The following is a 22,011-nucleotide window of genomic DNA, read 5'->3' as shown; positions in this document are numbered from 1 at the left end:
CACACACACACACACACACACATATATATATATATATATATATATATATATATATATATATATATATATATATATATATATATATATATATATATATAATAAACAATCAAAGCTCGTATTTATAAAAGCGATGCTTATAAAAATATATAAAGAGTGACAAACAATAGCCGTTAATCATTTGTATTTCATATTCTAAAAACAGCTTAATTCGCAACTATTTTGTAAAAACGATCCGCAGATTCATGTTTAATTGTTTTAAATAAGTAAATGTAACTGCTATGAAGTATTCTGCTTCCCAGCGCGTAAACTGTAATATTTATCTTATTTATTTGACGCAGTTTACTTTACTTCCACGGTCGTTATTTTCCGTTCTATTGATGCTCAGTGGTACCACGGGCCTAAATGCAACTCACTCCAAATTAATTCCCGGAGAATGACTTGTACTTCAATCGATTTATTGTCAACGTTCAATTGGTGTGAAACATATACAGCAGCCATAGTGTATGTGTTTGTCTTAACTTACAAAAAAGGAAATAAAATAAACCACCAAAAAATTGTCATTTATATTACAGGTAAACAGAAAATTAAGTGTTAGCCAAATATACAATCCCTACTTTTCATTAATCTAAAAGGATACATTAGCTTACAATAGTCATATCAGAATAAATTCAATTGTTCATCGCGGGAGGTTCGTTGTAAGATCAAGTCACTCGAAGATCTTCTATAGATCAAAAGTTTGTACCTGACACCCAGGCATCCCGTTTTCTGTTTGTGTACCACTGCTGAGAGCGGCGACCTTGTTCAACAACGGGTACCTTCTACTACGATAATAAAGGGGAGTCCAAAACACACAGAGTAAGGCTATAAATGACATCTTGTCCTTCAATGGCAGAAGTGTTTAATGTGGAAAAAAATATGCCCTGGATAAAGAAAAGGTGGCTTGACCCAAAGCCTTGTTTTATCCGTACACACTCCACTTTCCCACACCGATGTCTATTTTGGCCTCGTTTTCACTTCAGAGTTAGAGTTTGTATATATATAAAAAAGGATAAAATGATGATGAATCAGTCCTACCACGTCCTGCCATAAAGCAGGTTTGATGTGACCATGTTGCTAGTGTAATCTACAGACGTGTCTATCTGTCCCATGCTGTTTAGTGAAGAGTGGAGAGATGGAGGACTGGGTGACATTTCCTCTAGGTCTTGGGCCTGTACTAAGGCTCCCACCTGCTGACTCTGGTGTTGATTTATAGAGTTACTTGTGGCAGGAAGCACGACCCCAGAGCTATTCTGCTGTTGCTGATGTTGCTGCTGCTGCAGTTGCTGTTGGCTGGGTGTCGGAGTGTTGGAGCCGTTCTGGCACGGCTTTCCGTCCTTGACTAGCACGGGTACAGCCACCCGCCTGGGCGACTGCTGCTGTTGGCACATGTTGCTCTCTTGCTGCATCTGCTGCGCCGCCTTGTCCTTGGCCTGCCGTTTCATCTTGTAGCGGTGGTTCTGAAACCAGATTTTCACTTGAGTGGGAGTCAGGTGGATCATGCTGGCCAGGTGCTCCCGTTCGGGTGCTGAAAGGTACTTCTGTTGTTTAAACCTTCGCTCGAGCTCGTAGACTTGGGCTTGAGAGAAAAGGACACGTCGCTTCCGCCTGGGCGCTGCGTGCAGCGGGGTCATGGCTTTGGTGGCGTCCGCCATCCCGCTCAGCGTTCCCATTCCGCTCATGTTCATACCTGTGGAAGGTCCCATGAATCTAGAAACTTAAAAAATATACATAAACACGTACGGCCGTTAAGTCACCAATAGAAACAGAATAAATGGTATCGTACTTTTAAATAACGTTGCATATTGCTGTTATAAATACCGAGTAAATACACAAGCGGACAAATTTATATTTAATAAGTAACATAATCCAACGCAACGCATTTAATTAATTACATATCTCTTAATGTCTGATAAATTACCAATGAGGTTATATCACTAAGTGACACTAAATTACATTAACACGTAAAACTCATCCATGGTCTAAAACATGTATTAGTTCAACTAGTACATAGTTGAAAATTCAATATTTAATTTTAGAGTAATAACTGATTTGTCAAGCAAAAAAACAAACAAACAAACAAACAAACAACAATCAAACAAAGAAAACTTTAAAACAATGCTACTTACTTGTTGAATATCTTGGGTCGGGGTTGGCGCCGTACCACCCTGTTGCCGCCGCACTGCTTCTCATAGTGTCTTGGTAAGAGGGCAGATCGCCCATGTTGGCAATGCTTCCGTTGCAGTAGCCGCTCATTGCGCTGTGGGAGAACTGGGAGACGGTGTGGGGCATGTGGTAAGTACTGGCCACCGTGGCGTTGTGGCCCATCGAGTGTTGCTGCATGCCAGTCTGGGACACCTGAGGTTGCCGGTAGGCTCCCAACGGAGATGCCAGGTTCCCAGAGCCCTCCATACCACTAAACTTCTTGTACGTCTCTTCTATGGGGCTGAGAATGTCTGTCACTGAGAACGGTGTCGTGTGCTTTGGGCTCAGCGACATGGTTCAGAAAAGCGAGGCGGGGATGCGCGTGGTGGAGCCGCTCGGCCGCGTCGTTCTCGCGCGCGTCGACGTAAGAGAACGCTTGCAGTAGTTGCCTGAGATCCGATTGATCGCCTTCGAGGAGGAGGCGAGCCCTGGCCACTCTCATCTTGGGTTTATTGTAGCCAGGCGCCAGGTTTACGACAAACATGAGGGGCGGAGCGATGGCCCGCACCAGCAAACAATAGTCATTGACATCTCGGCTAGATAATTGAAGGAAAAAATGCTTTTAGTTTCATATTAAGTTAAGCCTCCCGCGTTAGTTACAATGTCTCCCCGTCCAACAATTCCAATTTTTTGGTTATACAGTAGCAGAATAATCATTTAAACGAGTGTTCCTTTCTCTGAGCCTCTGTTTTGATTCCATCAAACGGATCAGCACAACTTTTTATCCGACGCGCTGTTGCTCAGCGTCAATAGGGAATTCCATACTTTTCCCCCAAGTTTGAGAGCACTTTGACGAGACATAAGCGCCACCGAGCACTAGCAAAGAGGCACAATGAAGGCCTCTCCATTGTATGACCTAATTTATGCGCCTTGAGCATCATTTTGCACTACCAGAGAGGGGCTCTTCCAAATTAGCTCAAAGTAAAAAAAAAAAAAAATAAAAAAAATAAAAAATTCTGACCACAAAAAAGTGATACTGGAAATCATATGTAAGACTACTTTCTGTATACACATTAGCCGAGTACAAAGAGCACTGACCTTTATCTAGGTTCATAAGGTTTATCGCTCTTGCGATTCTGTCGTTGAAATCGGATATGATACTATATTCTTCTGCAATATATTGCTGCCTTAGAAAACTGCATTTCTTCGTTCAGTGTGTTTTATTGAACGGTAAGTGTAATGACTGCATCGTTTTCTATGCTCTCTCTCTCTCTCTCTCTCTCTCTCTCTCTCTCTCTCTCTCTCTCTCTCTCTCTCTCCCTCATCTATTCATATATAAATGCATAGAAAGAGAGAGCGATAGATAGATAGATAGATAGATAGATAGATAGATAGATAGATAGATAGATAGATAGATAGATAGATAGATAGATAGATAGATAGATATTATGTTAATTGTTTATATTATTATTGTTAATTGAATCTGTCTGTTCTACAGGTGAAATGAAAGCCAATTTATCTAAAAAGAGGATGAAAAAGTTTAAGTTCATTCACAACCAGCCTTTTAACCAAAACTCTGTCAAAGCCAGCATCAATGAAAATAGTTTGTCTTAAACACATATTAACCAAATTATTGCATTTATTTAATGCATGTATTTAAAAAGGTCAGATACGCGTTTTGATTCGAGCAGAACAAACAGACGCAGGTTTATTGTTAAAAGCTCCAATTTCTGGAAAAAAAAAACCCACTGTAAAAAATACAAATAAAAAACAAATTCTAAAGTTTCATCATAGCGTATATAGTTACACTTAAATATTTAAAAATCAATACATCTTACTCATATATTCGACTTGAGTAACTTTAGGCTCAGCGTATCTCAGTTTTCAAATACATTCCAAAATCAGTACTTGGCTAATATCCGATGCATTTTGTTAAGTCGTAATTTAAGACATCAACTAGCCTTGTTAGACTAGATTGATGTTGCGTAGTCGCTCGCAGAAACTTGGCTGGCATGTGTGTGCCTCCGCCATTAGGTAAATGAGGCCGGCCACTCAACCTTGTGCAATATTAAGACAGAGAGCGCGACCGCGGGCCAAGCGCGCGCCTCACTGCAGCTCACCAGAAACACGACACTGGTGACCGATCAGGATTTCATCTCTGCTTAAGAAAAATGTTCTTACTTCATTCAGGACAAGATCACTCGAATAAAGAAACGCAGAAAAGACTGGAATGTAGTGGACCACGTTATATGAGGTATTCAAACGGATTGGTTTGTCATGTTGTCCCTGTTCTTCGGTAGCCTATATAGATATTTCTTAGGTAAGAAAGGAATGATAACTAACCTGTATGGAAAAATGGTTTGTATTCAAGCACAGGTTTCTTGATGGCTCATAGATTCCTCTGTATGACCTTGCCTATGTGTGGGTGCATGTGCGTGTGGGGTGTGTGTGTGTGTGTGTGTGTGTGTGTGTGTGTGTGTGTGTGTGTGTGTGTGTGTGTGTGTGTGTGTGTGTGTGTGTGTGCGCGCGCGCGCACGGGCGAGCGTGCTAGAATGTATATATGAAGATAGCTGCAATGCAAAACGAAAACCCAGTAAAGAAATATGCATGTATTCGTACATAAAAACTGTACCTTACAGTAAAACCGATTAATAGGCGTGGAATTTAAATGTGTTATTGTAAAATGCGTGGATAATGGTTTGGTGAATATTAAGTTTGGACAGTCCTGAGTGGCAGAATTATGTGATTATAAATCTACGTGGTAGGCCTGTTTCTTAATAGAAAGCTTATTAATATGTAACCTAAAACCACGTCAAATATATGTATGCAGTGTCTCACTTCGCAAGACTGAACGACTGGGTAAAACAATGTTGACTTTATTTATCTTGCTATAAAATGAAGCCAGTAAATAGACGCAAGTCAATGGACTATTAACAACATGTTTACTATGGAGGCACTAAAAAAAGATATCCGTAGTTTTCCTGAGAGAGCTATTTGGTTTGACCTTGAGGTGGTTATCAAGATATTGTATGATCCCCTCAAGTTCCTTTCCCTTCCATGGCTCACAAAGGCGGTAGAAATGTTAAGCGCCATTGGTCAGTCATCAAATAAATAAATGTTGGTGTTGTATTCATCATATATGCTCTTTTTATCCGAGCTGCACTTAGTCTTTGATGGTTGATGTCTGAAAGATCACGGCATAATGCATTCACACTTAAAAAAAGATCAATTTTAAGGAAAGTCAGCAGTTTGCTGCAGAGAGAAAGGGCAAAATCGCATGTTCTCTATAGTGGCTGATGGGGCTATAACAGGCGGATGAAGGACTGAGAGGAACCTGAGGGCCAAAAGCGCTCCGAGTGAGAGCGCAGCTCCCCAGCCATCATCTTACACAGTCAGCGGTGGAACACAGTGTCCAGAAACAGGATACTGACAGCGCAGTAGCCAGGTTCCACAGTAACGTACAGTGTGTAACTATAGTGTGTAAACAAACGGGTGGCACAGAACAGTGCGATTGAGTAAGCTGTGTTTTGACTGCTACATTATGCGTAAAATTAAACTTTTAAAGAGCTTGATCTCTCCAAGGCGCTTCACGGGTCGCTTAAAAGAGCGTAAGACATGGCTCTAAAAGAGATGATTAATTTTTCCTTCTCGCTTAAGCAGAACACCCACGACATACAATAACTTTTCAAGACGCACTTCTTCGATTTTAATTACACAACTGTGTACTGAACCACTAAGGCTCACGTTCAAGGGGTAGCATCCAATTTGAACCAAGCGCCACGAGGATGCGGAACCGAAGATCCACGACCAACACACTGGCTCTTTGTTCTGTTAATTTAGAGGACAATTTACATAAATTAAGATCATCATATCAAATCTGTTACCTTTGTAATTGCAAGAAACCCGTAGCACGTCAGGTCCCGTTGGGTGGAAGGCTAAAGTTACCTACTTGGGAAAAACGCATTTATCTTATTAAGCGCCTTAATGTAAATAGCTCAAGGAACATTTTCATTAAATGGTGCAGTGTATCTGAAAGCTTTAAGATAGCAACTGTATTAATAAAAAAAACACATTATTATTATTATTATTATTATTATTATTATTATTATTATTATTATTATTATTATTATTATTATTATTATTATTATCATCCAAAAAAGTATATTATTAATTAATATATTATTAACAATAGAATAACAATTTCCGTTAAATGTTAATATTTCTAACATCTCTGGTGAATCATTTATCAAAGACACTTTTAAAACCCTCGTGTCCACATCAGAATATAGGTACATTTTGTTTTGAAATAATTCAGAAATCCATATGACTTAGAAAAGATCTTATATATTATAGTATAAAATTGCCTATTTGGGTTAATTTTAGTGTTTATTAAGGTTAATTTTGGTGTTTATTATTTTTATTTTATCCCAATTCTTATATGCAATGCCACAAACAAGCTAACTCTGAATAACAAATAAATAAACAAATAAACTTGATATATATCTCTTTTTAGCGCAATTATTGTTATCTTTATGTTGACTAATTTGAACTTTATGTTAACATCATCTAATCTCAAAACGATTCATTATAGCTAAAGAGCATTTAGACCTAGATACACACTCCATTTTATGTGCATTTGTCTTGGCGTGTAATATTTGAACCATTTTACAGTGAATTATAGTGTAATATGTGAGATTGCATTTGGCTATTTGGCAAGCTTGCACATCTGTACGTTTCAGTCCATTATATGACAATCACATGAATAGCTCTTATTTTCATCTAGCTGATATTTCTAATATCGAATATTGTGTTTATTTCAGGTTTGTAACACAGGTTTTATACAGTCACAGTGTTGCACGTGCTGAATGTATTTCTAATTTTCTACGACACTTTGCAAATAACTTTATCCGACAAGGCTGTCTGGTATTCAGATATTTTTAAATTAAAAATCTTTTTTTAACCGGCTTGTCCTAAGAGAATAATTCATATAAGGCAGTGCTCACGTATTATTTGTGACCCATTTTGGGCCAAAGCCTGCAGGTGCTTGTCGCAGCTCCTTAAGCGATACATACCCACTGTGAAGAAGGTTAAAGGTCCTCCCAAGAGCTCTAAGTATCTGACAGGCCTCTCCAAAACCGTATTCTTCAGTCCAAGTTTTCATTCACACGCAATTAATGGAGCTCGATAGACGAAATGATGCTAATAGGTAGCAAAAAACACAGTGATCTAGAGGAAGAAGCATCTAAAGCAGCGTATAGTTTTAATCTGTTTTGTATATCTTAAATGCATAAAAGCTTTATGTGTAATGCGAAACAAACGAAATCTGAGAATTGATGTGTTTGTTTTCTTATTGGGATGAGGAAAGCGTATTTACCATGATGGCGAATTTAAGAAGAATTTTTATTATCTTTTACTCGTTTGCTGTGCATGTATGTGAGTATTTACAACTTATTGATTTTCAATCTAAAAAAACAACAAAACAAAACAAACAAAAACATACAAACTGGCTAAAAACATGGGGATACAAGATACAACAGAGATAACTATATGCCATGCTACAATCTGATATCTGATAATAATCATAGCACAGCTTTATATTTGTGTATGATTTATTTAACTTATGTCTCTGTTATTTGTGAGAGCAATACACTATTCAATTGTATCTAAAACATGTATTACTTACTTTTGGGGGTAAGTGACTATTTTAAGTATAAAATTTTCCTATTGCAATATTATTATTATTGTTATTATTGTTATTATTATTATTATTATTATTATTATTATTGTTATTGTTATTGTTATTGTTATTGTTATTATTATTATTATTATTATTATTATTATTATTAGTAGTAGTAGTAGTAGTAGTAGTAGTAGTAGTAGTAGTAGTAGTAGTAAATTATTTAAATGTCCACCATGTTTTTAAAGTTAAGAAAATCCACCTAGAATTAGACAAAATAGAATCTTGTACAAAAGTCTCCAAGGCATTAAGGAAACACTCAGAGAGGTCTCATAATAAAGCAGAGTAATATTATTTAGTCTTATTCTCTGAAAGCAGACTGTGTTTAAGAATAGAGAAGATCGAGTGGAGATCGAGAATTTTCTTCTTTATCATTAAACAGTTACAAATTCCAGATATTGTTAAAGTTACCAATATTGATTCACAAAGTTAGATAGTTTCTCTTACAGAATATCTGCTGTAGTTTAATATTTGACAATTATGTGCAAAAGTGCACAAAGTAATTTACAAAGTCAGACTGACATGATATTAGAATTCCAAGATATGCGCTTGAGGCTTGTGTGTTTGAACTGTTGAGTTATTTGAACAAAAATAGTTTTGGTGCTTAATGTCTGATTCACTCATTAGTATCAGGAAATTGAACATTTTCTGCAACTAAGTAAGAAAATCCTCAGCTGTTCTGACTAGCCTGCTGCCTCTGCTGGACATTTTTCCCAACAGGATAATTAGCTTTCCTCTTTGTTAGAGTCCTAATCCCAATACTTCAGGAACCATAGAAAATGCCAGGGTCAGGATTTAATTTAAATTTGCATTAGGATTAGGGCCAAAAAGCAATCAGATGTAATGTTCAGTGCATAAAATTTTGTGTTTGTTTGTTTATAATAGATTTTTATCTGTTAGGTATTTTAACCTTGTAATAACCAAACATAACTAAAGTTAAGTGATAAGTGAAATGTAAATATACTATACATGCCGTAAATTAAATGTATATTCTGATATTATGCATCATGCAATACACAACAGATAACATCCTGAAGGCATGCGATACCTTACAAAATATCCAAATGAATATTTCACATTTATTTAACAACAATTTTTTTTATTATCTCAGTGTTAAAATATATAAACAGTACACACTGTTTTCCAAACACTGACTCTACATAATTATTTGATAAAGATTTTTGTATAACTGCATCAGAGTATTGAAAATTTAAGAAGAATATGATTATGTGCACTCGCATTTTCCTGTTAAAGACAGTACATGGGATGAAAAGAGCAATATAACCAAAGCAATTTGACAAAATGGTAATATTCTAGTCATATATCTTGCAAACACTTTCACTTCAGAGCATTAATAGACAAATTCATTCCCGTTGGCTTCTTTTACTTTTAACTCAGGTCATTCTTACAACCTGACAACCCTGTAATTTTTCCCCATTTCTGCAAATTCTTATAGCTCTTTTGTTTTAGTGAAATATGAGTGTGATATAAACACATAAGAATGGAAAACAAAAGGAGCCAAAGGGAAACGATACGAAACAAGACACTAGAACTTGTGAGTAACAGCTGCAGAATGAGCACATTTGTCCCAGCATTAGCACTAAAGGGTACAGCAACATTATATAAGATTATTGGCTTAGTGAAATTGTAGCGTTGTTGTTTAAACTGCTGTTTGTTTTCCGAAAACTAATGCATAACTGAATGAATCTATACATTGTAAATAATAGTTATAAGTTGTTATTCAAACATGGTGGCACAGAAAGATAAATAGATCAACAAATAATATTTTATAATATTTATTCAGCAGTAAAATTAATAGTTGTGGTTTATGTAGCTAGTTGTGGTATTTATCATATTAATAACGACCAATATTAAATGCACAACAAATACATAGTAATACAAGAAAGTTATGAATGATGCTGTCAACTCTTTAACCTCCCCCAGTGTCAAAACTACATCTTTAACATCTATAACTGAATAAACTTCAATTTAAATTGATTTAATAAAGGTTTATTCTATTTTGTCTCATGGATATTCTGTTATCACAAATACAAATGCAGTACATTAATTGAAATGCAAAAGAACTAAAATGTTTTCATGGCTGTTAGATTTATTTTTATTTTTTGGACTTTGACATCATTTGACATCATTTGAATCATTTCATCATTTCAACATTTTAACATTATCTATTGAAAACTCAAAAATCCAATAAGGTTATTGACGTCATTAAATGTGCAATTTAATAACAAATTTGTTGTGCAGTGCTGTTAATTAATTATTACCACATCCTTTCTGTACACAGGCTGAAGGATTAAATTCCTCTAAAGAAGAGTGTGTAAGTTTCTTAAGCATTTCTTTTGCCACTTTTAGTTATGTTATATTCTCCATTGTTTTAATGCAAAACCCAGAGTGCAGATTGCAGTGGTTTTGTAGTTGGAATTAATTATTGTCAGTTTCAGTGAAATTGCACATGCTGAACTCTAAAACAACTACAAGCAAAAAATCATTGACAAAAAACTATGATGAACAATTTAAAATCAATTCACTATCAAAATCTTCACCCTGTGATACTGTACAGTAATTGGTAGTTTACTGTATTGGTAGTTTAGTTTAAATTGGTATTTAAAATAAAGTTACTTCTCTGACATAAAAGTTAAGTATCAAATCAAAATTAAGTATATATATATATATATATATATATATATATATATATATATATATATATATATATATATATATATATATATATATATGCAAAAAATTTTATAACTGTGGCACATTACAAAGATAAGATTGACAGTGGGAAGTTTATTAAATTTATTTGCTCTTATTGTGTTACTATGATTTGTTTGTTTACTTCATCTCTACAGATATCAGTTACATGCAGTTTCACAAAAAAGACCAGCATATCAACGCTTTCTCTCTTCCTCCTGTAAACGCAAGTTCTGTCTTCATTGTGTCTTGTAAGTACTAAGAAACTTTAAAATTCGTGTTTTGTGTGTGTGTGTGTGTGTGTGTGTGTGTGTGTGTGTGTGTGTGTGTGTGTGTGTGTGTGTGTGTGAGAGAGAGAGAGAGAGAGAGAGAGAGAGAGAGAGAGAGAGAGAGAATGATTTTTGTATTTTGAAGTGTATTATATGTTAGAAATAATGACTCCTTTAAATGATTTTGTCAGGGTGAGTATAAGAGATAAACATTTCAGTTTTCAGTTAAGTGTTTAGTCTCTGTTATGTAAGATCACAGTTATGCACCTAATTAACTGGAATCATAAAGAACAACAAAGTTAAAAAATGAGCAGACTGGTTGCATAAAATAAACATTACATGCAATAAATAAAAAAAAAAGACTTCTTGTTCTTGTTAGTGCTTACACTCATGTTTAGTGAGCCAGGGTCATAGAGGATCTGAAGCCTATCACAGAACAAGACGCTGGGAAAATTTTATAAATTCAAAGATTTTATTTAGAATTTATAAATTTTTGTAAAGCTGCATTGTGACAAAGTCCATTATTGGAAGTGCTATACAAATAATGTTGAATTGAATCTTAACCAATCCAAATATCAACATAATGTTCAGATGTGGGATGAAACCGGAGAACCTGGAGGAATAAACACAGGCTTGGACACCGAAGAAACTCCACACAGCCAGTAACCTATGCTCAGCTGTGAGGTGGCAATGTGGTACATGCTGAACAACTGCGCCGTACATGTACGCTGCTTTTAGTATGCTTTTAACAAATAGTTAAATTGCTTTCTCTCAAAACCGCTCAAAACTGCATGTGACAAATTAAGAATGTCTCTAAAAATATTTTAAATAAATGCAAACAAATAGTCAATCTTGACAAACAGAATTTGCTTTCACTTACCAGGAACTTGTCTTCATGTCATCATGTCTTCCTTCATAGAAATATAAAGGTACGCACAAGCATATTTTTACCCTTTTTGTCACACAAAAGAGACAGATATAGCGTACATTCCAAGTAAATGTATACTGTAAATGATCAGAATTTGCACATAATCAGTCATGTCTGAAATTGTTGGAAATTTGTCAAGTGATGGAGCCTTTATCACACGATCTGGCCACACAGTGATGAGTAAAGTGATGGACAGAAACAGTGAGTTCAGATTTTAAAAAAACTTTGTTTACATTTTGTTGTAGCATTTGAGTTAAAAATTCAACTATCAAAAACATTTTCATGACAAAAAGCTGTGTGGAAGTCTAACATAAAAGACAGCCTTACTAAGAACATCTCAGGGAGCACCTATTCTTTATCAAACATTACATCACAACATTACAACTACAACTGGCATTGTGTGTGGTCAGATGAGACCAGAATTTGTTGTCAAACAAAGCCTCAGCATGTTGTCAACAAAAAAGCATTGTATAAAAAAATTTGCACCTGATACTCAATATAATATATGGCTTTTGCGATTTAAAAGTTTTCTTTTTTATATTTATAGCATCATAAATTTCAGTCAAACCCTGGCTACTTCTGCCAGGAGGTTAAGATATAGACAAAGATTAAACTTTTAACTACATTAAATAATCTTTCAAATTAACCAACAAATGATTTACACACATATGCAATGTTCATGTGTTACAGGAAGAGACTTGGTACTATTATCTCTCTAGAATGAACTGTACAGGTGCCTTCGTATGCTTGTGAAACTATATAGTGTCCCTGTATATGTGATCTCAAAGATCTCTCACTGATGTGTTATTCATTCTGCATATTAACTTTCTGTATGTTTGCTTTTATGAATGAATTAATACATAAAACATATTCTGACAGCATCAACCCCATTGTAAGAAATGCTCTTACTGGTCACTTTATTAGAAACACCTGCTCAATTGTGCAATTATCCAATCAGCCAATCATGTTGCAGCTGCACAATACATAAAAAACATGCAGATACAGGTCAAGAGCCTCAGTTAATGTTCACATCAAACATCAGAATGGAGGGAAAAAGTAATTTGCTGTCATACATGCTGGCTTGAGTATTTCAGAAACTACTCATCACAGTTTACTCAGTTCACCCCAGTGAGCAGCATCTCTCTGTGAAAAAATGTCTTAATGAGAGAGGTCAAAGGAGAATGTCCAGACTTGACAGCTGACATTTCTATCATACACAATATCAGAATCAGAATCAGAATCAGATTTATTTAGAATTTGGTTCCAGCAGTGTGTGACTCTCAGGTACAGACATAAATAACACAATACTATACAGGAAAACAATGCAGATGATGACGATATATACAAGATTGCTTACAAGTGTCCAAGAATACAGCAGATTGAAGCATTTAAAACTGTTCTGCTAGCACTTTATTTAATCTCTACAAAAATATACACATCTTTATTTTTATTTTTGTTTTAAATTATCCTAGGTATGAGACCCTGTGTTAAAAAGTCCATTTTGATTGGTTCATAACCCATTCAATTTCTCACAGACACTCGTAATGTTCTGTGGAGCAATACATTTTATTTAAGCAGGAAAAGAAATGCTACTCAAACCCTTCATATGATATTTTAACACAGCAAAGTTTGGTTAAGGTGTTCTGGATCATATATGTATATAAGTATATATACCTTAAATCAGTAATGAATGACAAATGGACAACTTGTTTTCAGTGCTATGATTTTTTTTTAACAGTGCAGCTCATGCGTGTCTATTTCTGGCAGCATTGCTTACATTCTTCAGGACAGTGAGACAGCAGCTTGGCCTTCAGATTCCTCTAACTGATATTCTCTCACAAACAAGTTAATTAAATAACTTATATATAAAAGAAGCACTTTCTTAACTTTATTCTTATGATGAAGTATATGTGTACAGTACAGTGTTAAGCCTTTCTCCATCTTACTATCTTTTCGTAACTATTGTTGCATATCTGATAAAAGCCATTGACATTCACCTTCAGTCATTTGTACTGACTGTAAAATACAGCTACTGGCTGAGTACTGAAACATATGAACCATTACACCTCATAGATAAATCCTGGTGAATCCACTCCGAAACAGATTCCTCCTGTTCTGTCAAAGAGGCAGCAAAATACCCCATCCTATGTATGAGCCTAAATAGCAGCCTAACAGCAAATACCTCAATGTGCACCATAAATTTAATTAAATACTGTGTCTTTAAATTAATCTGAATTTTTTACAAATCTTAAAAATACTCATTTGATTTATTTATTAAAAGAAGAAAGTCCATATTTTCCCATCAAATAAAAATAGCTAGTGAGATACTTGTAAACTGTTTAACACTGACTATCTAACCAAATAAATGACATGCAAAAATAATAATTGCCTGCATAATGTCTATTCATAAATGAAATATGATTCTGAAAGCTTTATCAGAAAAAAAATATAAAAAATACATTGAGATAATTATGGACAAAAACTTGTTTACTATTTTTTATTTACCTTTTTACCCAAATTATTATAAAATAGTTCCCAAAAACAAAGCAAAGGCAAACAAGATGTTCAAATAAAGGAAAATCTCTTTGTTTGCTGGGTATATTTAGGATTTACAAAACTATGTACATTTACTTTCAGCAGTAGCTCATTAATATACATTCTGGTGGGGCAGGATTAAATTAATAATAACATAGCTTTTTATAAAATTAAGTATCTCAAACTGAATGTTTTAGACATACAGTACCTTTGTTTTGACACAGCATGTGTGATTCCTCACAGTAGTAAGGTTAAAACAACTGATAATAAAAATTACAATACAATACACAACATGATTGATGACCTTGGTCCTCGTCCCATAATAACAGACCAGTAGCCTACATCTTAAATAATGAAGACCTTTGAAAGATTGGTGAATGGATTTCTCAAATCCGGTCCTCAGAAACTTCTGAATGCACTGCAAGTTGAATAAAGAAGCAACAGATCTGCATTTAATATTATGCTTCGGTTCACTTACACTCACACTTACACTAACATTTATAGATTTCTTCTTGGCCTTCAATACCATCATCCTTGAGCTCCTACAAGTGAAACTCTTTGCTTTGCAAGTATTTAGAATTACTTCATTTGTAACAGATTCGAAACCTTCTTTTATGACAGTATGTGAGAATTGGTCAGATTATTTCTGATCCCTGGGACTGAAGCACTACAAAGTTACGTTCTCTCACACCTCTTATATTCACTCATAACAAATGACTGAAGGGATGCATCTGTGAAGATGTTCAAAATTACAGATGACATTACTGTGATTGGCCTTAACCTCCACTGTAAGGGAAATTACAACTGATTCTACTGTTTCTGAAAAAAATGTGTAATATTTTCATATTAATTGCAATATTTGTATATTAGGATGGTAAGTATGCTGTGATGTCTAAGATATGTTGATGATGTCTGTCGAATATATAATGGTTTGACCAAGCACTAAAAAAAATCTAAATATTTGTAAATATCGATATAGAACATACAATATGTATACTGGTCGATGCTGCATTTGTGTATTGTCTTTTGTGTAATGTCTTGTATTGTTTGTTTGCACTGTCTTTTGTCTTCTTGTCTTTTGTCTTGCACTGTTTGCACCAGGTTGCACATATGCACTTTATGTGGCTAAGACTACTTACTTAGCTCTGTCTTTGTTTATGTAACACCATGGTCCTGGAGAAACGTTGTCTCATTTCACTGTGTGCTGCAACAGCTATATATGGTTTAAATGACAATAAAAGCTTCTTGACTTGACTTCTGGATTTCTTTATTTGAAATGCATATGCAAATAAAATGGTTTTGTTTTTTATGACAAAAAATACTATCCATGTAAACAGCTATAGAATTACAATTTCTCTTCACTAAAAACTAAATGGCTGAAACCTGTTTCCTCATGACAATGCCCGTGTGCCCAAAGAGAACTAGAAAAGACAGTTTTTGGAAGACATCAAATGGCCTTAGCACTAACCTCAACCCCACTGTGCAGGTTTGGGATGAATTAGAAGGCCTTCAGTGCCTCAGTAATGCTTTAATGTCTAAGTGGACAAAAAAAAAAAAAAAGAGAGAGGGGACCAACTGCATGTTAATACCAATGATTTTAGAATGTGCACAGTTTTTATGTGTCCACATACTTCTGGCCATAAAGCGTGTATTTATCACAATTTGTGTTTGTTCCTTTTTTTTATTTGCCTTGTTTGTAAATGTGAATAAAACATATCTAACTGAATTTGCTGTCTATTATCTATTATTATATTATTATAACTACTTTAGTAATTCATCTGTACCAACAATAATGCTGTCTGAATCTCGAATATGCAAAAGGGTTCTGTGCATGACGGCTTTTGTTCAAAAATGAAAAGGATTTCAAAAGAGATACAACTTGGCAAAATTATATTGTGAATTTTTTGTGTGTATTTGTGACCAGTTTTTAAAAAAGAAATATAACTGCATTCAGAACATTTCTATGAACTTAACCTTCAGAGCATTAGTGATAAGCGTCTTTACCATCCTATGCCATTTATGTGTGACATTCACAAAATTTGTAATCACAATGTCAGTGAAATATCAGACTTACCTTTGTATTGCAGTTCAGATCTACAAATAAGCTTTTTATTCACATGGTTAGGGTGGTTTTAGCTGTCACCCATGTGCTCATATACAGGTGGTTAACAAATTAAAGGAAAAATTATTGGCTCTATTATGCCATCATCAGCATTTCTCTGGCATAGTTTCTTTTCGCATATCCTCTACAAAAGAAGGATCACCATCACCTTATGATGAAACATTCCTTTCCTGATGGGGAATTACTTTTCCAGGACCATGATCACTTAATGAGTTTCACTTAATGGTGTGATTAGAGTGAAAATCTTAGTCCCTAAGCCTAAGCCTAACAAAAATAAACACCTATTGGAGATTTTGGACTGACACGTAAGACTGATCTATATCACTATAGTGATATAGATGATAAATTATATATCATCAAAACTCCATTGATGGAATATCTTCTGGAAGAAGAGTCTTCATCCATCCAGTACACATCCAGAGACTTCTAGTGAAACTAGATAACATAGCACATCTCTGCTCAGGTGCACAAAGCTGTTCTGGCAGCTGCCTATTTTAATAAAACAATTTATGTTGTCAATTTATGTTTTTCTGTCTACATCATTTGTCTGTATGATTGTTAATGCATTCATATACAGTATAGCCTTTAATGTAAACTAACATAACAATGAACTTATGGATTTCTAAAGAGTATTTCCTGACATGTTAAATACATAAGTATAAGAAATTCCCAAAATAATGCTTCTAGAAACACACTTTCCAAAATTGATGTAACTGATAAAATGATATGGCATAAACATAAACACTATAATACACTAATAAAATGATTTAACATGTCCTTGGCACAGTTATGTGATAAACACTGTATTGTAGATTCAATTTTCTGTGAGAAATGTCTTTCATTTTCTAAATATTTCAGCACTCACAACACACAAGTGAACAGCTGCTAGAATATTAGAAGCACACAACCTGTTATTTTAAGATAGAATTGCAGATTCTCATCCAGAGGACCGTTTCAGTGGATTGCAGCTCAGCTCTAATGTTTCTCTCTTATAAAGAACATCTGACATTAGCATATGATTCATTTTCACCATGCTTATTTTATGAATAAATACAAATATATATATATATATATATATATATATATATATATATATATATATATTTGGAAATGTATTTGTAAATAGGTTATTATTTTCCACTGTTATGCTGATGACATACAGTTTTAGGCTTCACAAAAGAAAAATTTAAAAAAAAAAAAAAAGCTTAATAAAAATCAACTTCCTCCTACTTAAATCTGATACCAGAAGTGCTTGTCCTATGACCACATGCAGCCAGAAGAATGCTTTCTGATTACAAAGTAACTCTGGATTGCCTTTCTGTTTCATCATGTGCAGCAGTAAAAGAGATGATTATTGACTCTATTCTTTAACTTTAAGCTAAGATAGATAACAGATGTAAAAATTCTATAAAGTAAGAATGCTTTCAAAAATACAAGGATAATTATTTTTTATTTTCATGTTTCGTCAATTTACAAAATGGAAAGTAAATGAAAGGAAGAGAAATCCAGATCAAATCAACATTTGGTCTGACCACCCTTTGCCTGCAAAACAGCATCAATGCTTCTACAGTAGGTAAACTTACAGTATATACAGTTTTTGAAGGAACTTGACAGGTAGGTTGTTCCAAACATCTTGGAGAACTCACCACAGATTTTCTGTGGATGTAGGCTTCCTCAAATTTTTCTGATTCTTTATGTAATTCTAGACAGACTTAATGATTGAGATCAGGGTTCTGAGGTGGCTAAACCATCACTTCCAGGACTCCTTTTTCTTCTCACTCATTATTGTAGCACTCTCCAGCCCTTCAGCAAACAGCCTGCCTCCTGCTACAGCCAAATATTTCAAATTTTGGCTCATCAGTCCAGAGGCACTTGTTGCCATTTTTCTATGCAATTTTTTCCCCACTTTTCCTGCATAGTTGAGTTGCATAGCCTTGTTTCCATGACGGAGGTATGGCTTTTTGACCACAATTCTTCCAAAATACCACTTTTGGCCAGGCGTCTATGGACAGTAAATAGGTGTACAGTACCTGGGTCCCACTGGTTTCCACCAGTTTTTTGCTGGTGGCACTGCTGGAGATCTTCCGATGTCAAAGGGAAGTAAGCATGATGTGTCTTTCACCTGCTGCATTAAGTTTCCTTGGCCGGCTCTGTTTCTAAAGTCCTTAACATTGCCCGTTTCTTTGTGCTTCTTCAAAATAATTGAACAGCACATTTTGAAAACCAGTCTGCTTTGATATCTTTGCCTGGAAGAGACCTTGCTGACTTAGTATAACTACCTTGTGTCTTGTTGCTATGCATTGCCATGGTGTATGGCCTGGTCTTCCACAACCTCATCTTAATAGCAGAGTTAGGCTGTTCCTCACCGAGGTTTAAGCCTCCAAATATTTAGTTGATTTATTTAGAAAAAATTTTTCCTGCTCACTTACTTTGCAAATATATATAAAAAAAATGTTTTTACGGTATTGTAAAATCTCAGAAATAATCTAAAGAAATATAATGTAACTCCATGATGCAATCTATAACCAGGATTATTGTTATTCCCTATTGTCTGGACCTTCCAACAGGTGCACAAGAAAGCTCCGCTTAGAGTCCTAACTTAAACCAAAAGATATGAACACAACATTGGTATCTTTTACTCAACATTGGTATCTTATACTTAAACATTGGCTCCCACTCAAATTTAACATTGATTATAAACTACTACTCTCCTATAAAGCAAAGAATTATTTTACATGCCCTGCATGTTGGCTCTTACAGCCTTCCAATTAGTGTTCGGGATTCAGACAAAGTTTCAGAGTTTAAATCCAATTTAAAAGAAGGTGAAGCATCAGATCAGGAAAAGATGTTTGGATGTTGTCACACCCCCACTCCAATGTGTTCAGTTTTGTTGACAGTGGAGTAGCTGGCCGCTTTTTGCTTCTTGCTAGAGTCCCTACTTGCACTTTGCACAGAATATACATTGTCCTTAAACATAACATAAACAGAACCTTATATTCTGCCTCTTTGTCTCTCTGTCTTGTGGTCCCAGTTTTCCTAACTGCTTCTTCTCTCCAGACCTGTTTGATTCCTCCGAATACCCTACTTCTGGTTTTATTCTCACTTGGAGGTGCCCACTGCTGCTGTGGTTGTCTCCATGTGAGCTACGTGGACATGCTTGGGACTGCTGTGGATGGCACTATTTGGAGACCATGACAGGGCTTTAAACTGCTGTTGCTGCAGTGAGTTTTGCATTAAGGTCTCCATCATTTGATGGCTTTAGCAGGGAGAAATTCTGTTGTGAGGTTTCTTCCTCATATCATCTCAGAGTGTTTTCCTTGACACCGTTGACTGTGGCTTGCTCATTAGTGGTATAATAAATATAAATTGAAACTCTGTCATTTTTATTCAGATTTTTTTGTGTGCCTGTAAAGTTGCTTTGATACAATGTCAATTGTCAAAAGCTCTATACAAATAAAATTGTATAATTTTAATAATATGGAAATTCATCATTAAGCTTTTGTTATACACTTAGATACATTTAGACTGTTTCGATAGTCTTTTGTGTGCACAGGCCTGCATCTACACATGGACATGCATTTATTTGCCAGGTGTTTGTCCAAAGCAAGTTGCAGTTAAACTGACCTCAAAGGCCTAAGTGTTGTTCTCTGCAAGTCCTGGGATTTGAACTCATAGGCTTCTTATAGATCCTTAATAGATCCTTAAAATGTTAGGTGGCCTCTTAACCACTGACCCAGCAATGGCGCCTAAGAAACAAAATGTGTCATCAAAAACACCAAACAATTTTATGTCTTAATGACAATAGAGCAAATGCTCCATTATACTCCTGTAGTTGAACAACAATTGAATATGGTTACTCATATGTTTTGGACTGATATGACTGGATTAATATAGGATTGATAATATGAAAGATATTTGCTGATAAATTGCATTTATCCCTTGATATTAAGGTACTGGAACTATTAAGGTATTGGAATTATTAATGACCAAAAGTTTTTCCTGATCCAGAGTTTTCCACTGATTTAATGTTTTTATTTTGACTTAATAAAAGTACAAAATAAAAATCTATTAGTATTTTTGTACCATGCATGTAGCCACAAGTCACAAATCAATGAGGTTCAGTGTGTGTACTTTGCGTCTTTGCATGGACCACAGAAGAGATAAGGAGACTTGAGAGATCACCGGACCTTGAGACTGTTTTGACAGTGGAGACAAGAGCTCTCCACCAGTCTGACATCCATGACCCAACCAAGTTTACATACCAAATGCTTCATGAACTGTTTAAGCTCTGTTTAACTTCTGCAAAGACTATTTCCAGTTAAATGCCTGAATTTCTGACTTATGCAATTAATGTATGTCTAAAAACCATGCATTTTTGTACACAACAATATTTTCCTAGAACAAACACTAATGAAATTCGTTTTAAATACTAATGAGTTCTTCAGAGCATTCAGAATTGCACATTTTTAAATTTGATCTTGAAACCTGCTGTAATTCATTTGTTTATTAGGTTATTGCTTGATTATATTACATGTGTATTGTTTGTACAGCCCATAAGACCAAACGGAGGAGGGCTAAGTGCAACCAGAACCTGAAGAAACACATAAAAAAGCATATAAAATCCCAATGAGTTATGAAGTAAGAGCTTTAATTTGGCCTAATTTTCCAGAATTAAAAAAAATGTATACGTTATTGTAAATCATTAGTGTTACAAGAGCGCCACCTTGCTTAACACAAAACCACAACAAGCATTAACTTTCCATATTTTAAGGACACTCATTAGACAGGAATTCAGGACATGTCGTCTAAATTTGGCACCATAACCAGGAGTGTGTATTTATTTAGTAGGATTTTTCGTTTGTTTTTTTGCTAAGCACGCAAAATTCTACTGGATATAACACATATTACATTTAAATGGTCAGTCTGTTTACTTCTACAGTCTCGCTCGAATTTCATACGGACTACAGTAGCTTATAGAAAGAAAAAACTTGGAAAAAACACAGACAGAACTTCCAGACATGCATTTCCTTGTCTCTGGTGTGTTACAGGAGTGTAATATTTTGAGCCTTTAATATGAATCTTTCACCTGGATATATGGATATAGTTTTTCCTACTTTTTTTTTATTTATTATTGTAGATAATTGGACCGTCATGATTCCTTGGAGTAAAGCTTTAACAGTAGCCTACACTATATCAAACTGTCTACATATAAGTTAGTAAAACTACAGAAGGTTTAATGCTTGAGGGTTTAAATCCAGCCACAATGAACTGTACAGTTTAATACCCTTGTTCCTAAAGAGTACAAACCCGTATGAATCCATTGCCATTATTGATTTTTGTCTAACAAATTGCACTTGTGAGAGCACTTGTAAGAGCAAGTTAAAGCCAACTGTAACTCCAAGAGAAGTGATTGGACAAAGTGTATGCATCTGGTTTTGCGAGTCAATTGCGCCTCTCTGTGGTTCATTACCGCTTCTGCGTTACGCATTTTGCTTGCTGTTTCCTCCCACATTTAAGGTCACTGGTC

The 22,011-nt window shown here is 35.0% G+C and overlaps 1 protein-coding gene and 1 long non-coding RNA gene across 3 annotated transcripts; one reads left to right on the top strand and one right to left on the bottom strand.

Annotated features, from left to right (window-relative positions):
* Window positions 1–361: 361 nt before the first annotated feature.
* Window positions 362–2,989, bottom strand: nkx2.4a (NK2 homeobox 4a). Its single transcript, XM_027172700.2, has 2 exons — window positions 2,166–2,989; window positions 362–1,753 (listed from the first exon to the last, which is right to left on the bottom strand). The coding sequence occupies exons 1-2, from the start codon at window positions 2,533–2,535 to the stop codon at window positions 1,071–1,073; spliced, it is 1,053 nt and encodes a 350-aa protein (XP_027028501.1). The 5' UTR covers window positions 2,536–2,989; the 3' UTR covers window positions 362–1,070.
* A 7,151-nt stretch (window positions 2,990–10,140) lies between these two features.
* LOC125146059 lies at window positions 10,141–14,037 on the top strand. Of its 2 annotated transcripts, XR_007144566.1 has the most exons (4): window positions 10,141–10,253; window positions 10,789–10,881; window positions 11,491–11,622; window positions 11,783–14,037. It is a non-coding gene; the product is annotated as an uncharacterized LOC125146059 (long non-coding RNA). The 2 variants fall into 2 exon arrangements; XR_007144565.1 differs by having other exon boundaries at window positions 11,491–14,037.
* The last annotated feature ends 7,974 nt before the right edge of the window (window positions 14,038–22,011 follow it).

The sequence above is a fragment of the Tachysurus fulvidraco genome, chromosome 12, assembly GCF_022655615.1.
Source record: "Tachysurus fulvidraco isolate hzauxx_2018 chromosome 12, HZAU_PFXX_2.0, whole genome shotgun sequence".
Lineage (NCBI taxonomy): Eukaryota > Metazoa > Chordata > Actinopteri > Siluriformes > Bagridae > Tachysurus > Tachysurus fulvidraco.
This window is presented reverse-complemented; position numbering and strand designations above follow the sequence as displayed.